Source organism: Calliopsis andreniformis, chromosome 6 (assembly GCF_051401765.1).
Source record: "Calliopsis andreniformis isolate RMS-2024a chromosome 6, iyCalAndr_principal, whole genome shotgun sequence".
NCBI lineage: Eukaryota > Metazoa > Arthropoda > Insecta > Hymenoptera > Andrenidae > Calliopsis > Calliopsis andreniformis.
This window is the reverse complement of record NC_135067.1, coordinates 5,079,003-5,095,198: the sequence shown is the minus strand read 5'-3', so window position 1 is coordinate 5,095,198 and position 16,196 is coordinate 5,079,003. Positions and strand designations below refer to the sequence as shown.

Sequence of the window (16,196 nt, the reverse complement as noted above, 5' to 3'; positions counted from 1 at the left end):
TGATGAGTTACACGTACAAAGTATTCAAGACAGCGATCAGGTAGAAAACGCCAATGATCGCAACGTTCACAGTGCCACTGAAGAAAACGAGTCTAAGGAGGTCCCAACTGATGAAAAGTCTGACGCATCTTCGATGATAATGAGTTGATTTCTTTCCAATTGCGCTGCCGTGAGAGTTACATAGCGACTAGGAAATGGTTGTGAAATTGGTTTAAAGACAATGAATATACTACTGTCCGAATTGTGCCTGGATACGTGTCTTATTGCGTCATTTAATACTACACATTAGTATAATTTCTTCTAGCCCTTGCAGAGTAATATGTAACGTTTTTGTATTAGCAAAAAAATATATAATATTTACTATGGAGCTGTAAATATCACTCGTCTATCGAAGATATCTTTTTGTGAAAGTTTTATTTATTTTCAAAGTTTATATATATTGAATAGAATTCCATCATGACGGTTAACGTGTTTTAACATCTATGTTTATTATGTTGGTTTTTCTACTGTATTTACATCAGGTTCTATAGGTTTTTCAATTGGCATTTCTGTCATTATGTATCTATTCTGTCTTTCAATCATACGTTGCTTCTTAAGCTCTTTTTTCTTCTTTTTCTCTTCTTTATCTAATTTAACTAACATTTCATTAATTTTTTCATGTGTCACTTGTCCTTTAAGACTTAATTGATATCTAACTTCTTGTAACCGACGTTCTTTCTTCCTTTTAGCTTCTTCAGCTTCTGCAGTCTTTTTAGCAAGTCTTGATCTTACTTCAGCTATCATATTATGCATGTTGCCCATCGCAGTTTCTATCTCTTTTTGTCTAAAATTTAATAAATAAACACAGAAATTAGGGTACATGCAATATAGAGTAAATAAGTTTTCTGTTACCAGAAAAAACAATATAATATTAATCCTTTTGGTATTAAATATTTTTAATGAATAGATTATCCGTATACTGAATATTCTATGAGCTCTAGAATGTATCTCAAACCTAAATACTTTTTAAACATAAATAAATGGTACATAGCTTTTTAAACATTAAACCAATTTAAATATACACTTATTAGACAAGTAAGCATGTCCATAATACCAAAAAGACTGACAATTTACTTCTCTAAAATACGTAACAAAAAATGCGTTGCATTTACTTTTAATTTTTGAGAAATACATACTTTATTGCAATTTGTTCTTCCTTTCTCCTATGTTCCTCTTCAATCTTTGCCCACCTCTCTTGAAGAGTCAAAGGAAATGCAACTCTTTCATATTCCTGTACATCAGCTACCTCTTCAGGAGTAGGCCATGCTAATCCTGCTGGCACTCCCAAAGCTTCCATTCCATATTTGCCTAATATTCGTTTTTTGTATTTCACTCTTTCATGATGCCACATTATAGGTTCATCATAGGGTTTCTGACCAAGTAATATATTCCTATGCACTGGACGAAGTCTTGACTTATTCCTTTTGTGTTCCATATCAACCTTTTCTTCCTTCAAAAAGACTGGCTCCTCTTCAGCAGATGTAACAATATCTTTTGTGTCTTTCGTTACAAAGCATCTTTTTCCAATGATGCTTTGACATCGTAATGTTAATGACAAATTAGTAAATAATCTTCCCAATGACATCTTATACTTTTAACTTATTTTTGTTTTCTACAAAATGCAAGTTTTATAAATTAATAAATTAGGTTAATAGTATAGTGCAAAATGTATCACATATTTACTGTAATAATGACATAACTTGAAAATCATTATTTTTCGAAAAATGAAGCAATACCTCTCACGCAAGAACCACTTTTTTCATGCTAATAAATTAAAAAGTTATTTGTTATGTTATTATTACAACAAATAAGCGATATTTTCAAATAAACAATATGTAATCAATTTATTAAAATTTTTAAATTACTTTTCTTACCACGATGAGAGTTGTTTCGCAAACTTAATACATTGAACTTATAGTACACTAACATAACAAATATAAAGTACGGTTAGATTGGTTAGGTTCGCCGCTGACGAATTGACGAAAGTATATAATGTAGAATAACCTAACCCAGACCTATTCTTTAGAATAGGTTAGGTGCTGCTATAATAACGTTGTGCTTAGAGAATTCTCTAAAACTCTAGTTAGAATTAAACATTTACCCTTTTTTATAATTCAAAAGTTTATAGAATGAAGGTAAAATTTCTTGCTCAGACCACACAAACACTTTTATTTAACTAATACGTTTTATATATATATATAATTAAATTGCCCGGTAATATCTGCGTTACAGTCGTACGGTGTTATTACAAATAAATCGGTAATACTGTAAATATTACGTTAAACTATTATAATTGCTTAAAAATGGGTCGACTTGCAGAGGTACGTTATCTTTCTGTCTACATACTTCAATTTTATAATGTTAAAAATCTATTTAGAAAACTTATATTATCAATGTTTTGACACAATATATAGGTAGCTGGTGAGCATTCATCCGAGAAAAACAAAACTTTTGTGTTTATGGGCGAAGGTTATACTTTAGGAAATGCTTTAGTGACTGTAATTTCACAAAAGTATGTAAAACTACAAATACAGCTTTAATTATGATCAGTAATTATTTTCTATCTAAGTGTTTGTTTATTCCACAGCCCTGATGTAGAGTTTTGTGCTTGCTTTGTTAATCATCCAGCTGAAGGAAATATTTACTTAAGAATTCAAGCAAAGAAAGGGAAAGCAGTGGACATACTAAAAAAAGGATTGCAAGACTTTGAGAAAATTTGTGATCATACTTTAGATACTTTTAATAATGCTTATGATCAGTTTAAAAATTCTAAAAATATGTCATAGTATTTGTCTTAATTTATTTTAAAAATAAAATTGACTTTTATTTCTACTTTCATTTTGTTTTTATTTTAAAAATTACTTTTTACCTTTCATTTCATTTCACCATACAAGCACTAATGTAAAGCTTGTAAAGATGAAACTGGAATTATTCAATTTCTGGTAATTAAAATGTCAGTTAAAATCCAATTTCCGTAAAATCTATTAAAAATATAGAAAGGTTTATTTCCTTCTTTCTAGAAGAAAAGGAAAAAAAATAACTGCATTCATTTACAATTTGCATGGAGGTCTTTATTGTTTAAACAACCTCAGCTGGTCTCTGTCCTCCCATGACTCTGTGGTTCTTGGACAAGAAATCCGCGAATTCTTGATACGGGGCCTTCCTCAATGCCTGATCATGCCAGAGGTCTGGTGTCAAGTATGCATACGTTTTGGCAATGGCTGCATAAGTAGCTTTAGCAAAGTTGCCTAGAGTACATGTTGATCCTCTTGCTGATGTGTAGCAGTCCTCAATACCAGCCATTTGCAATAATTTCTTTGGAACAGGTGCAGAAACAATGCCTGTACCTCTTGGTGCTGGAATCAAACGCACCTGAACTGATCCACACTTGCCAGTAACTTTGCAAGGTACTGTGTGAGGATCACCGATTTTGTTTCCCCAATAACCACGACGAACTGGCACAACTGAAAGTTTTGCCAAGATGATAGCACCACGGATGGCAGTGGCTACTTCTTTAGAGCATTTCACACCCAGGCCAATGTGACCCTTATAATCTCCAATGGCTACAAAAGCCTATAAAGGAGGAAAAATATTAAAGGATCAAATACATAGGATGATTCATGAATATGCATGTTTATACTTAAGCGAATGAATTTATACATTAATTTCATGTTATGGATGATTAAAAAAAATGTTTAAAGTATTTGTGTCTCAACAACTAACTTAAGTTTGTGGTCGAAGCATTAACAATAGTTTTCTGTTAATATATAGGGAAGAAAAATATATAGGAGTCTTTTGAAGTATACGTATACCTATCATAGATATACAGAGTGATTCTCTCAATTTGAGACAGTCATTGCAGCCACGAAAACACTGCAGTGGAACTCCATTAATCTAAGAAGTCCACAATACTTTTATGCATTTCTTGACTAAAAATCAACAAATCGTATATATAAACATAGTGTTTTCGCTAGAATGTTTTTATGGTAGTACTATCTTTGAGTCCTTAAACAAGAGAATCACCCAGAATATGTTATCAAAGTCGAACTACTTATTAGAGTTTCATTCTATACAAATTTACCTTGAAACGTGTACGTTGACCAGCTCTAGTCTGCTTCTGCACAGGCATAATCTTCAGGACTTCATCCTTCAGTTCCATTCCAAGAAACTTGTCAATAATCTCATATTCTTTAATAGGCAAAGAGAAGAGGTAGATGTGTTCTAAGGATTCAATTTTGCCTTCTCTGACAAGACGACCAAGTTTGGTGACAGGAATCCATTCCTTGCTGTCCTCTTTACCACGTCCACGACCACGGCCTCTTCCTCTGCCACCACGACCTCTACCCCTTGGTCCACCCCGATCACCACCCCCACGAGAGCCAAATCCTCCACGAAAGCCTCCACGCGCGGCTGGAGCATTGTCCGCCATTCTGAAACATTTCACAGAATATAGATATATTTCTCACACTTGTCAAAACATTAACTATTAGAGTCCATATTTAAGTATAATAATTAAACATTCTATTACAACGTGAATGGTAAAGTTTCAATATTCAAATAGTCAGCAATTGTTTAAGAACTGAACGTTTATTATTGACCAACAATGATGCTAGTATAACCTTTACACACGTGGCTTTATTAATTATAGAATTAATTTTGATTATAGAACAACAGATATCTTTTTCATAAGTTCTCTAGGATTGCAGTATCTTTTACGTTTAAAAAAATGATATTAAAATAGAGGAAGTATGAATTTTTGTATCGAAATCAAAAAATTACATCGATCAAACTTACGTTACTTCTTTCTTCTGAGTACAGTTACGGAAGAAAGACCTACCATATTTCGAGATGCCAAGTCGAAGGTAGTTCGATACATATCGATGTGAACGTCACTTCCGATTTTCGAATTTCTAATTTACCCGCTACTATTAAAATTCCTTTCTTTATTTCAACTGTTGTTAAAATCTATGACACATAATTTAAGAGATGCTACTATCCCTTTCATGTTCGAAATATTGATTAACAACAAGTTATCATAACCTATAATACCAAGTGAATAAGAGCTACTGTATTTTATTTTACATATACACTCTCGCAAAGGAGGCCATGAGTCTTCTGTCAAACTTTATTTCCACCAAAATATGAATTGGTCAAAATGGTTAAGTAAAAAGCAGATATCTTCATTGCCAGAACTTCGTCGTTTGTTGTATTGTGCAACCAATTTGAAACGAAAAGCGAAAAACGATAATTACGAAGTAGCCACTAAATATATCTAGAGATGACAGTGGAATATTCTTGTTATTGAAAAACAAAATTCTTGTTTAGTCAGTCACGATTGGATACAATAATAAGCCTCTGGTGAAAACGCATAATGAGCAGTAGAGAAACGCATTTAAAGGTATTAAGGATTGAAAATGTAAATTCTTTTAATATATATATTTTATTCAGTTTTATCTTCGTAAAAATATGAAACTATTTCCTTGTTAACCAGATTAATAACTTTCTGAGGAAAGAACGTCGCCGAAAGCGGCAACGCTTTAATTATTGTGAATTATGGTAACGGAAGCAGTAGAATGCCACTTGAGGATTTCAAAGTCTCATGTCGGATTTGAATCAGACATCATCCGAGGAGGCTATTTTACTTACACGCGGTTACAAGTTCTTGAAAAAATTGGGCGAAGGCTCTTACGCGAAGGTGATCTTTTTTAAATTTTTCACTCACTTTTGTGGTCGCTTAACATTATTTATACGGGGTCTAAAATTAATGAAGTCATGTATGTAAAAACAAGAATAGACATTAAGTAGCGATATAATATAATGACTCCATTAATATTCAGATATTAATACAATATCTGTTTCTAAGTGCTATATTTTTAATAACTATATGATGAACAACAAAAGTATATTGTATCGCATTACTATAGAGGAAAGGATAGGAATATGAGATACCCTTTTTATCTTTTAATCTAGAGCAACGATGGCCAAAAGGATTTTCGAAATTCTCTTAGAAAAGTTTTTAGGGAAAAAATCACCTTTACTTTTCTGTCTCACGTCCGAATACAAAATGTCTCTGAGAAAATGCAATATAAAGATGAGAAAGTAAAGGCTTTGCCCTTTAAAATAAGCCCAGGCTCACAGCTGCATCTTCTTTCATAAAGTTACGGCAGCTTAAAAATCGATAATTTTTCGGCCTAAAATTAGCGATCCTTTAATTTTGCGAAGTACGTAATAAGGATATGGAGGATGTGACTTTCGAGTGTTTTTGATAGACGTAATATGAATCTTGTCACGACAGGGATTAACAACCAGTGATCTAGAAAGTTTCAGTATAGCTGCAGATAAAAAATTTGGATAGATAACTTTAAGGAACTTATCATGTGAAATCTGCCATATAAACATAAATATGAATATAGATATACCAAGCAAACTTGAGGCCTGGGCACATAAGCTTTATACTGTGTTCAGGCCTTAAACTTGGTGTCTCATATTTCTGCTTCATCTCATATTCTTATCTTTTCTTCTATATGTAATATAAAATTGTCTAAAATAATAAAATTTTTACTTATAAATATATATAGGTATATCTTGCGGAATACAAACCGGATTCTGATCCTGACAAAAACAACACATTAGCTTGCAAAGTAATAGACACCGCGAAGGCACCGAAGTACTTCGTTCGCAAATTTTTACCTCGGGAACTTGACATCCTGATAAAGTTAAATCATCCTCATGTAGTACACGTACATAGTATATTTCAAAGGCGAAATAAGTACTTCATATTTATGCGTTACGCCGAGAATGGCGATCTTCTTGACTTCGTCTTAAAAAACGGTGCAGTTATAGAGGGTCAAGCGCGAGTGTGGACACGGCAGCTTGCACTGGGTAATTTCAATGCCATTAAATTACTCAATTTTCGAAGAATGTTTTAAACTAGAGTGAACAATAATCGCCTTAAGGAGGTATTCCTTTTTCTATTGGTAAAAAATCAATTTCTTTAAGATTCTTTTATTAACCAAACCATGTGGTAAATTGTTTCTAGTTTTTCTGTATGTTCTTATTATATGTTCAAGTAGTTACAGCATTTTTTAGCGAAGATTCTATTGCATACATTCTGATTATGTTTCTTCTCAACATTTGAGAAAATACGATTTGTTAAACTCAAATAAACAATTTAACTTTTAAAAAGCATTTTTTCAATAAAAAAGACAGAAGATAAAAAACGATAGAAAGATACTTTCTTAACATACAGTCAAAATTGTATGTCAATCGATCGAATAGTTTTTTTTAAAATCATGCCAACCAACGAAAAAAGGGACATAGTAATTGAGGAGAGATATAGGCGAAATGTGTAATAGAATCGACTCCAAAAGAATATTATAACTACTCGAACATACATTTAAAAAATACAGAAATACTGAAAATAATTTACGACATAATTTCATCAATAAAAAATCTTAAAGAAATCGATTTTTACCAAGAGAGAAAGAAATTCCTCAAAAGAAATGAATCTATACTCTTGTTTCAGGCCTTCAGTACTTACACGAAATGGAAATTGCTCATCGTGACATGAAATGCGAAAATGTTCTTCTCACATCGAATTATAATGTAAAACTTGCCGATTTTGGGTTTGCCCGTTATGTGATCGATAATCGAGGTAGACGTGTCCTAAGTGACACTTATTGCGGTTCCCTGTCTTACGCTGCACCAGAGATTCTTCGTGGTTCTCCTTATAATCCAAAGATTGCTGATATCTGGTCGCTTGGCGTCATTTTGTACATTCTTCTGAATAAAGCAATGCCGTTTGATGATAACGACATCAAAAGCCTATATGAACAACAGACAAATCGCAAATGGAAATTTCGCAGTAAAGTGGTGAAGTCTTTAAGCGACAAGGTAAAAAAGTTAGTGGCACGTCTTCTCGAGCCTGACCCATCAAAACGATGCAAGCTGGAGCAAATTATTAGCAGTGATTGGATGGCCATGGACCCTCGACTTGTAGCACTTACACCTGCTGAGCAAAGTGCTCTTAATAGCGCTATAGAAGAAAGAAAAAAAATGGAGGAAAAGTTCTCTAGGAAAGATCCTGTAAGACTTTGATTCTTGATCAAAACAAACAATTTTTACTGCTTATACCATTCAAATACCTGGTTTGCAGAAACTGTTCAAAGTAGAAGAAAAGAAGAATACAGATTTAGATATGACCAAAAATCCAGTAGAAGAAATTACTGTCCTTAAGAGGGCTGCAAGGGTTTGTATTTAAATTGTAGTATTTAACTTTCTTTAAACAAATACTTGGATGATATAACAAGAGTTTTTGCTTTTCAGCAAGCAGCAATATCTTCCATTGCCACTGGACCTATGTTTAAAACTACTTAAAATATCTCACAATACCTTGAATTACTTTCCATAGATATATAATGTTTAGATGCATTTATTCCACGAAGAGTCTAGTTATCATAAGGATTTTTATATTTCTACATTTTTAAAGTATTTCAATTAATCTTACTATACATTATACAAAACAAAGAAATTTTAACATTAACCCAATCATGAACTTAAGGATTAATAATAAATTAAAGTTACTATAGAGAAGTTAATGCAGTACTCAGTTGCCTACATATCGCGCTCTCATTAGAGTCGTGTTATTTTTCGATGTGCATTTTACATAATAAGCAAGTCCATTGACAAAAGTTTCCGTTTTTCCATTGAGAGGAATGCCAATGATTTGTAGGGGGCTTGCGAGACCTTCAAGGTTCCAAACACCGTCCGACAATAATAACAAAAGCTGACCATTCGGAGACCGGCTCATTATAAACACATCTGTGGCAGGTAAAATGTACTCTTGCAAATCTTTCCAGGGTTGATAATGTAGCACTAATGTTTGCGAAGGTAATTTTAAAGCAATCCACAACGACGACGCTACTGACTCCACGAATGCGTCGATTACCTTCGGAACGTGTAAGTCTGTAAATTTTCATTAAGTAAATTAGACAGCTGTAGAATTGTTTTTGAATTTCATTTTGTAAAGTAAAATTAACCTTGTAAATGAGAAAGATTTTTCTCGACATGATTATAAAGATATATAGAGACAGAATTGAACTTTATCCACACAATGAATTCATCTCCGTCCAGCGAAATTGATTTTATCAATACAAAGTCAGTGGAATTTATTTTAAGAATAATTTTTACTATGTTTTCATTGGCGCAAAGCCGAGGAAAATTTTCAACATCACACTGATTCTTCTGAGATGTTATATCTTTGTTAGAAATTTCAGTAATGTTTGCTTCTTTCGCGATTTCCAACTTGTTTATGTAAATTGCTCGACCTATAATGAAATGTGAAATATGTTTAAAATGTTTGTAAAATAGGAAATTATTAATTCTTATCTACTATCCATAAATGTTTAATAAATATAAGAATGAGAAATCAAATAAGAAAAAAACTTACTTCGTAGGGCTGTATTAATTATTTCTGCTGCTTTTGAATATTTTCTTATTTTATGAGCAATAGGTGTTACGTTTGAATAATTTTTATAAAAGTTCTTCAAATTTGCGTTTCTGTAAGAGCCATTAATTGTAAGATTTCCAACAATTGTTAATGAATTTTGTAACTTAAGTTCTGTTTTTATTTGTTGTAAAGACTTTTGTTTCTGTAATTGGTGATTTAGTAAGGTCGTTAAATTTACGTCGTTTATTAAGCCATCAATAACAAGAATTGATGCATTAATAGATCCCTGAATTGATTTTGAACCAGATATTGTTTGGTCTGCAGATTTTAGTAACACATCCTTTATATGATGGCCCATTACTTTTCCAGACACACTATAAAATTGATAGTAATTATTATCTAAATATATATATATTAATATCTTTAAGTAAATATTAATTTTAATTGATCGATTACTTCATTTCATTAATGGCGACTGCATTGAAAGTTTTATGTCCCTTAATTACTGGCATTTTCTTTTTCTGCGTTAAAGCATTTTTTGTCCATTTATCAAAATGTAAACCATTCATATTTTCTGTGGTTAAAATCATCACTGTTTTTTTCCCAGTTACAATAATTTCCTCATTACTGTATCTCATAACATCCGTTTTAAGATTCAAATCATTAATCTTTTTTCTTGCATGCAATTTGCCTAAGTTAAAAAATTCGTTCTATTGTATGAATTCTTATTAATACTATCATATAGTAGTAGAGAGGATTATTACCTAATACTTTCAATTTATTAAATGTCCATTTTGCTTTCACTTTTTGTTCTCTATTTCTTACCAAAGCATTCTCAAACATATCGTTAAAATCTGGAACTGTAGACTTTATCTTTGAAACATTTGAACCGATTATAACAGGTGTTTCAACATTATTTAAAGAAGCATAAACTGTTATTTCCTGTGATTGTGTTTTACTTAAAATACGTCTTGATTGGTTTCTCCATGTTTCTGGATTTAATATATTGTCAAATTTCTGAAATCAATTATTATTGCACACTCTATACTAAATATTCCAGTCCAAAATTTATGAACCAATTTCATTAATTTGCTTACGTGCGATGTAATGTTTCCTTGAATTGATACATTTTTAATAAATTGCAAATTCTTCCCATAAAAAATAGTCATATCTTTTTTCATCCAAATATTCGTAAATAATTCTTCTAGTTTAATTTTGTCTATATTTTGGATTGCTGGTTCACTCGAAAAGATTGAAGAACCTTTGACAATTATGTTCAGTGGTACATCATTTTCTAGAAAGCTAAAAGAATTTGGCAAATTTATAGCTTTTGTTTTAATTTTTCCAACAATTCGTTTTGTATACAGATTAGGAGTTTGTTCTAATTTTATCAAAGTTAGTGGGAGGTCAGATGCATAAATGTGATTTGTTGTGAAATTATCTGTAAATAAAGTAAAAATAATAAAAAGAAATATAAGTAAGTAATTAATTCATTTCAAATTAAAATAGTTTTAACAATAACAATTAAATTAACGACTTACTAAATGTTATATTTCCTAAGGATATCATATCTTCAAGTTTGATAGAATTAGCCAGAAAATCAATAAAATTGATATTATTAATGTTATCAATGTCAATATTTTCTTTTGATATTATATTTCCTATTATTTTAGGCAGATTTACGCGTAACTGAACAGGGGATTGAAGTGTGTTAACTACTAAATCCAATGTTTCAATTGATTTTTTAAGAATGTTTGGTTTAATCCATGAATTTACAAGATCCTTCAATTCTGTATAAACGAAAAAATTCTTGAAATATTAACTTTAACGTACACCAAAACGTTTAAATTAAGTTTTACCTGCGAAATCCATGTTGTTTATACGTATAATGGATATATTCTTCATAATAACATTATGATAAAGTCGTTCAGCAGATAAATTGAGAGGCTTGAATAGAAACATTCCATTCTGAGATAAATATTTTTCGCCTAAATTTCCAAAAATGTTTCTACTATTCAGATGTTTTACAGTAATACTGTTCACAAATAGAATAGATGTCTTGACTTCTGGAACAATTATAGTAGCACCGCATAATGGTATTTCAATCCTTCAAATAAAAATACATTGTTTAAATATATGATTATAGTATAATATTCTTCATTGTGGTATATATTAACATACTTTGGAATTTTTAAATTTTCATAAGAAGTTTTTAATATTGTTACATTATGAGGAACATGTTTTCTTCCATTTATTGTAATTCTTTCCTGAGAATTAGCAGTAACCCAATTTTGAGAACTATGTAAAGTAATATTGTTCCATACCTAGATTGAAATTTATTTTTCTTATTTATTCATGTATATTCACTGTTAGCAAAAATATATTTCAGAAAAAATTATTAGTATCTTACTATTTTGTCGCTTGAAAGTTTTAAGGGTACTGGTACATTATCACGTAAAAGTACTGCTCTTAACAAGATATCTTTAATGGACCCTGTCTGGTTGGCAATTAAGTCCTTAGATTTTAAATTTTCAATCTTAGCATCTTCTAACATAATGTCACGATTCACAGTCATAGGCTCAGAAATTACTATTACAGGCGATACATATTTTTTCCAATTGCCTTTAACACCTGCTCTTAAGAAAATGCTTTCTTCTGATCTTACTTTGGATGCTTTAATGGAGCCAGTAATAACTGTAGGAGGACCATTTAGCGGCAATAAAAATCCACCATCTATTAAAGACAATTCCCTTACTTTTAATTCTTTTGCTTGTATTTCTTGTTTTGTCAAATTGAAGGCAATATCTAGTGGTATGAAAGCATTGGTCACATTCATACTAGAAAATATGTGTTCTCCTGTAATAAAATATCCTTTATATAACCCATTTCCTTAATTTAGTAAAAATCTAACTTCAACCGAAACAAAATTTACCTAAAATTTCTTGGTCACCAATTACTTTCAAAAGATTTTTTTCTAAATTGTCGAGTAATACTCCATTGATCGACTTGCTAACAATAGTATTTTTTATTGGAAGACTGAGAAGTGGGCATTTCAAATTCTTTACTTTTTGAACACTCACGATTTTGAATATTTGATTTTGGCTTCTATTTTCCTTCAATTTAGACAAAAGTTTCGGGTATTCTTTAACTTTCAGATGATTAATTTTGCATTTTTCCTTACAATTAATTCGAATCTGTTTTGCATGTAAAGAAGGAAAAATTAAATTTTTGGAATGTAATTTGTTACTTAAAGTACTCTTTTGTTCCTGGAGCTTAGAAATCACTTTTTTATATCGGTGTGATACATTTCTTAATGCTTGTGAATTATGTTCATTTATCTGCAAAGATATTGGACAGTTTAAGAGTATATAATTAATTCAATTTATTTTTCATTGTTTAAAGCAGGAACCCTTACATTGTGAACACGAAGCTGATTAATGTGACCTTTTAGAATTCGAATAGAATTCTTTAAATCTGGGATTTCCTGCAGTGTTCTTTGAGTTGTTTTCATGGCATCAATGTTCCATGCTTTAATTTCTTCTTGCAAATTCTTATAGGATTTTCTTTTGGTCCATACTGGTTGTTTCAATGTCCATGTATTATTCTTATAGTTCACCAACAATAATTCTTTCTCATATAACGTAATATGACGAAATTGATGTACTTCTGGTAACTTTACTTCTAATTCTACAAATTTCCAGCCATCATACTGATGTGTTAGCACTGTATCTTTATACAAAGACAACAGCAAAATTACTTTATTTGAAATTATAGGCACAGTAGATCTCCCAGAGGAAATTTGTTGAAATGGTACAAAGCGATCATGAATTTCTTTGTATATAATTACTGAATATTCTGTGGAAAGGCTTAAAAAATGCTCTGTGAAATGACCCTCTCTCAATTGAAAAGATGAGACATCTTGACTAAATGGTAATCTTTGTGTCAATACAAATTCATTGGATCTTAAAAGATATTTGAAAATTGATGTAGTAGATCCAGTTGCAGCAAGGTACATAAACCCTTTGCTATAAAAAGGAATTAATTTCTTTGTGTCATGATTTATGGTTTGCACTAAATCAAAGTAATCTCCAAGCCAAGTGAAAATTGAAATTCTTGAGTGAGATGCAATGCCTAGATACAATTTATTCATTCCATTCCAAACTGTTAAATGAGTTACGTTGGACTCAAAGTTTTGAATAGGATATAGATAATAGTTCCTTCCATCGTTGGCAAAACGTAAAACAAGGATTGATCCATCTTGGTTTGTTATTATCAAAAGGGCTCCGTAAGTGCAACTATTTACTATTATTTGTATACCATTAGTCAAAGGATGAGTAGCAATATCATGGAATATGCTACCCTAAAATGAATAAAAATGATTTGATAGAATATTTAAATTTACTTTAATCTCTAAGAACTTATTAATATAGAATTAGATACAAACATTTATCTGATATAAAGATATTTTAGAAATATCTAAGATTGCAGCAAACCAAACTGATTCATATTCATTTCGAAGAGAGAAAAAATTCACATCTTGAACATTGTTCAAATTCAGTTGAATGAAATCTTCAAACCCTTTTAGAATATCAATACCTAAAAAATGTTAAAATATATTTTATAATTAATATATTTAAAAATCCATAGTTTGTGAGAACGCGGAAAGAATTCAAACTTGAATTTATTGAGAAGAATTACTTATCAATTAGTATAAACTATCAAGCAGAGATAGTTGCGTAACGAGCAATCCACGTGCGTTTCATAATGACAACATAGAATTTTATCAGCTGATGCTGTGATAACCTTGTAATACGTTTACCGTTTTCATCATTCCTGTTGCAAATACTTTTATTCGTGCATCCATATGTATCAAACGTATTTAGATATACATTATGTATACGCGCGAAGAAATAAACAAAAATTTGACGGCACAAATTTTGGAATTAGAAGCATTGCAGTCTGTTTACCCAGAAGAATTAACTGTCGCCGATCATGGAGTATTGGCTGACATTAACGACTTTATTGGGAATCCTACGCGAAATATACCTCATCACATGGAATATTCAATTAAACTTCCAATGAATGATGTAATTTTTACAATAATATTTTAAAATATATGAATATGTATAGGGTGATTTTGGCTAAGTTCTAAATGAAGTTAGAAAAAAAATCATAGAGAAAAGTAAACTTAGCTTATACCCTTTACATGCAGAATGACATGAGGAATCAATTTATGCAAAAAAGTGATAAGTTTCTATTTAAAAAAGAAGTACAATTGCATTTTGCACATGTAGTATTACACTTGTGAACAAAATTATATAGTGAGATGATAGAACTCGTTAAACGATGAAAAATTTTCTTCTACAATTTTTTTCTAACTTTGCTTAGAACACAGCTATAGCCTGGCCCAATTACCAAACTCACCCTGAAGTACACTTCCAAAACAATATAAGATAAGCAGTTATGTATTTTAATTCCTTTTCCAGGGAATAATTGAATTACTAATTAATTTGCCAATCAGTTATCCTAAAGAGAAACCAGAGGTTTATGCACGGAGTTCATCATTGAATCGAACTCAACAAACACTTTTAAACCAAGCACTAAGCAATATAGTAGAACAACAAGAGAAAGGCGAGCCTTGCATTTACATGTTAATATCATGGTTGCAAGATAATGGTGAGAACTATATTGTAAAATCCAATATAAATCAGGAGTCACTAAAACTTGATAGTGAAAATAAAGCTGAAATACAAGAAAGATCTACAATCTTTGCTAGATATTGGATATATAGTCATCATATATATGGAAAATGTAAGAGAAAAGATGTGGCCGCTTTAGCAAAAGAAAATTCTATTACAGGCTTTTGCTTGGCAGGAAAACCTGGTGTTATTTGCATAGAAGGTGCCTTACAAGATTGCGAGCACTGTTGGCAAAAAGTACTAATTTTTAAGTTTATATATTACTATATAGTATTCATATGTATAACTATAATTTCTAAATTTTAGATTAAATCTATGAATTGGCAGAAAATACTAATACGGTTATTGGAAAAAGAAGAAGAATGTAAAAATATTAATAATTCACGTAAATTTATTGATTTCCGAGAAATATCTTTTCCTACTTGTGAACGACATAACGATTTGGGTCAGTTACTAAAATATTTAACAGAACGTGAACTACAGCATGCATTTAAAGAACTCTTTGGAATCGAAGGTAAATCTCCTGAATCACTAGGTTGATTACTATTAGCAATCAAATTATGATAATAATTTATAATGAATTCATGAATTCATACCTTTGTTGAGATCTTCAGAAAAATCTCGTTTGCGACGAGTAACAATCTTTGTTGATATATTGCTAACATGTTCCGAAACTTGTTGATTAATTTTTGTCAGCGTATTATTGTCTAGATTTTTGAACATTAAAAATATTTTAAAATAGTATATAGAAACAAATAAAATCTGAAATTTATCAGAAACATACCATGATTTAATTGTAATTTTTCAAAAAATTTGGTTGTTTCCTCAAATGCAGTATTTAAAGCATATTCCTTCTGTAGATGTGCCTCATATTTCATTATATTAATTGATATAAAAATTAATAAAAACTTTAATATCATACTTGTGGCAGTTCACTGAAATTGTCACTGAGATCACTGATTCACAAGTAACATTTCGTGGATTAAAGGAGAATCATTACATTGTGTGTT

General features: G+C 30.9%; 6 protein-coding genes across 9 annotated transcripts; 3 read left to right on the top strand and 3 right to left on the bottom strand.

The window, feature by feature from the left end:
* Positions 1-241: 241 nt before the first annotated feature.
* Positions 242-2,022, bottom strand: Crif (growth arrest and DNA damage-inducible proteins-interacting protein CRIF). Of its 2 annotated transcripts, none has more exons than XM_076379701.1 (3): positions 1,914-2,022; positions 1,176-1,651; positions 242-823 (listed from the first exon to the last, which is right to left on the bottom strand). In XM_076379701.1, exons 2-3 carry the CDS (start codon positions 1,622-1,624, stop codon positions 490-492), a joined length of 783 nt encoding a protein of 260 aa, XP_076235816.1. In that variant the 5' UTR covers positions 1,625-1,651; positions 1,914-2,022; the 3' UTR covers positions 242-489. The 2 variants fall into 2 exon arrangements, with proteins under 2 accessions (XP_076235816.1, XP_076235817.1); XM_076379702.1 differs by having other exon boundaries at positions 1,905-2,009.
* Position 2,023: 1 nt separating this feature from the next.
* Positions 2,024-2,871, top strand: L(2)37cg (RNA polymerases I and III subunit AC2 l(2)37Cg). The gene is made up of 4 exons (XM_076379704.1): positions 2,024-2,174; positions 2,272-2,360; positions 2,454-2,551; positions 2,627-2,871. Exons 2-4 carry the CDS (start codon positions 2,343-2,345, stop codon positions 2,823-2,825), a joined length of 315 nt encoding a protein of 104 aa, XP_076235819.1. The 5' UTR covers positions 2,024-2,174; positions 2,272-2,342; the 3' UTR covers positions 2,826-2,871.
* Positions 2,872-3,088: 217 nt separating this feature from the next.
* Positions 3,089-4,851, bottom strand: Rps2 (ribosomal protein S2). Of its 2 annotated transcripts, none has more exons than XM_076379699.1 (3): positions 4,834-4,851; positions 4,121-4,469; positions 3,089-3,612 (listed from the first exon to the last, which is right to left on the bottom strand). In XM_076379699.1, exons 2-3 carry the CDS (start codon positions 4,466-4,468, stop codon positions 3,118-3,120), a joined length of 843 nt encoding a protein of 280 aa, XP_076235814.1. In that variant the 5' UTR covers position 4,469; positions 4,834-4,851; the 3' UTR covers positions 3,089-3,117. The 2 variants fall into 2 exon arrangements, with proteins under 2 accessions (XP_076235814.1, XP_076235815.1); XM_076379700.1 differs by lacking the exon at positions 4,834-4,851 and adding an exon at positions 4,819-4,833.
* Positions 4,852-5,492: 641 nt separating this feature from the next.
* LOC143180763 (testis-specific serine/threonine-protein kinase 6) lies at positions 5,493-8,299 on the top strand. Its single transcript, XM_076380720.1, has 4 exons — positions 5,493-5,734; positions 6,618-6,921; positions 7,565-8,124; positions 8,195-8,299. The coding sequence occupies exons 1-4, from the start codon at positions 5,639-5,641 to the stop codon at positions 8,297-8,299; spliced, it is 1,065 nt and encodes a 354-aa protein (XP_076236835.1). The 5' UTR covers positions 5,493-5,638.
* On the bottom strand, positions 8,278-16,106 carry LOC143180762 (uncharacterized). The gene is made up of 15 exons (XM_076380719.1): positions 15,971-16,106; positions 15,783-15,893; positions 13,932-14,083; positions 12,903-13,847; positions 12,420-12,825; positions 11,898-12,343; positions 11,669-11,811; positions 11,347-11,594; positions 11,029-11,277; positions 10,585-10,928; positions 10,252-10,504; positions 9,944-10,178; positions 9,488-9,861; positions 9,078-9,365; positions 8,278-9,003 (listed from the first exon to the last, which is right to left on the bottom strand). Exons 1-15 carry the CDS (start codon positions 16,104-16,106, stop codon positions 8,645-8,647), a joined length of 4,689 nt encoding a protein of 1,562 aa, XP_076236834.1. The 3' UTR covers positions 8,278-8,644.
* On the top strand, positions 14,316-15,952 carry LOC143180760 (RWD domain-containing protein 2A). 2 transcript variants are annotated; one of them, XM_076380717.1, is made up of 4 exons: positions 14,316-14,574; positions 14,974-15,163; positions 15,347-15,423; positions 15,493-15,952. In XM_076380717.1, the coding sequence occupies exons 1-4, from the start codon at positions 14,380-14,382 to the stop codon at positions 15,724-15,726; spliced, it is 696 nt and encodes a 231-aa protein (XP_076236832.1). In that variant the 5' UTR covers positions 14,316-14,379; the 3' UTR covers positions 15,727-15,952. The 2 variants fall into 2 exon arrangements, with proteins under 2 accessions (XP_076236832.1, XP_076236831.1); XM_076380716.1 differs by having other exon boundaries at positions 14,974-15,423.
* Positions 16,107-16,196: the final 90 nt, after the last annotated feature.

Excerpts from the sequence above, each read along its gene's own strand:
- LOC143180763 (XM_076380720.1), top strand. The coding sequence starts at position 5,639 with ATGTCGGATTTGAATCAGACATCATCCGAGGAGGCTATTTTACTTACA. Across the intron at positions 6,922-7,564 it reads GACACGGCAGCTTGCACTGG|GCCTTCAGTACTTACACGAA; the intron begins GTAATTTCAATG and ends CTCTTGTTTCAG. Across the intron at positions 8,125-8,194 it reads AGTTCTCTAGGAAAGATCCT|AAACTGTTCAAAGTAGAAGA; the intron begins GTAAGACTTTGA and ends CCTGGTTTGCAG.
- LOC143180762 (XM_076380719.1), bottom strand. The coding sequence starts at position 16,106 with ATGATATTAAAGTTTTTATTAATTTTTATATCAATTAATATAATGAAA. Across the intron at positions 15,894-15,970 it reads AAAATTACAATTAAATCATG|ACAATAATACGCTGACAAAA; the intron begins GTATGTTTCTGA and ends TCAAAAATCTAG. Across the intron at positions 10,179-10,251 it reads TAATAAATTGAAAGTATTAG|GCAAATTGCATGCAAGAAAA; the intron begins GTAATAATCCTC and ends TTTTTAACTTAG.
- LOC143180760 (XM_076380716.1), top strand. The coding sequence starts at position 14,380 with ATGTATACGCGCGAAGAAATAAACAAAAATTTGACGGCACAAATTTTG. Across the intron at positions 14,575-14,973 it reads TTAAACTTCCAATGAATGAT|GGAATAATTGAATTACTAAT; the intron begins GTAATTTTTACA and ends TTCCTTTTCCAG. Across the intron at positions 15,424-15,492 it reads GCGAGCACTGTTGGCAAAAA|ATTAAATCTATGAATTGGCA; the intron begins GTACTAATTTTT and ends TCTAAATTTTAG.
- Crif (XM_076379701.1), bottom strand. The coding sequence starts at position 1,624 with ATGTCATTGGGAAGATTATTTACTAATTTGTCATTAACATTACGATGT. Across the intron at positions 824-1,175 it reads GAAGAACAAATTGCAATAAA|ACAAAAAGAGATAGAAACTG; the intron begins GTATGTATTTCT and ends ATTAAATTTTAG.
- Rps2 (XM_076379699.1), bottom strand. The coding sequence starts at position 4,468 with ATGGCGGACAATGCTCCAGCCGCGCGTGGAGGCTTTCGTGGAGGATTT. Across the intron at positions 3,613-4,120 it reads GTCAACGTACACGTTTCAAG|GCTTTTGTAGCCATTGGAGA; the intron begins GTAAATTTGTAT and ends CCTCCTTTATAG.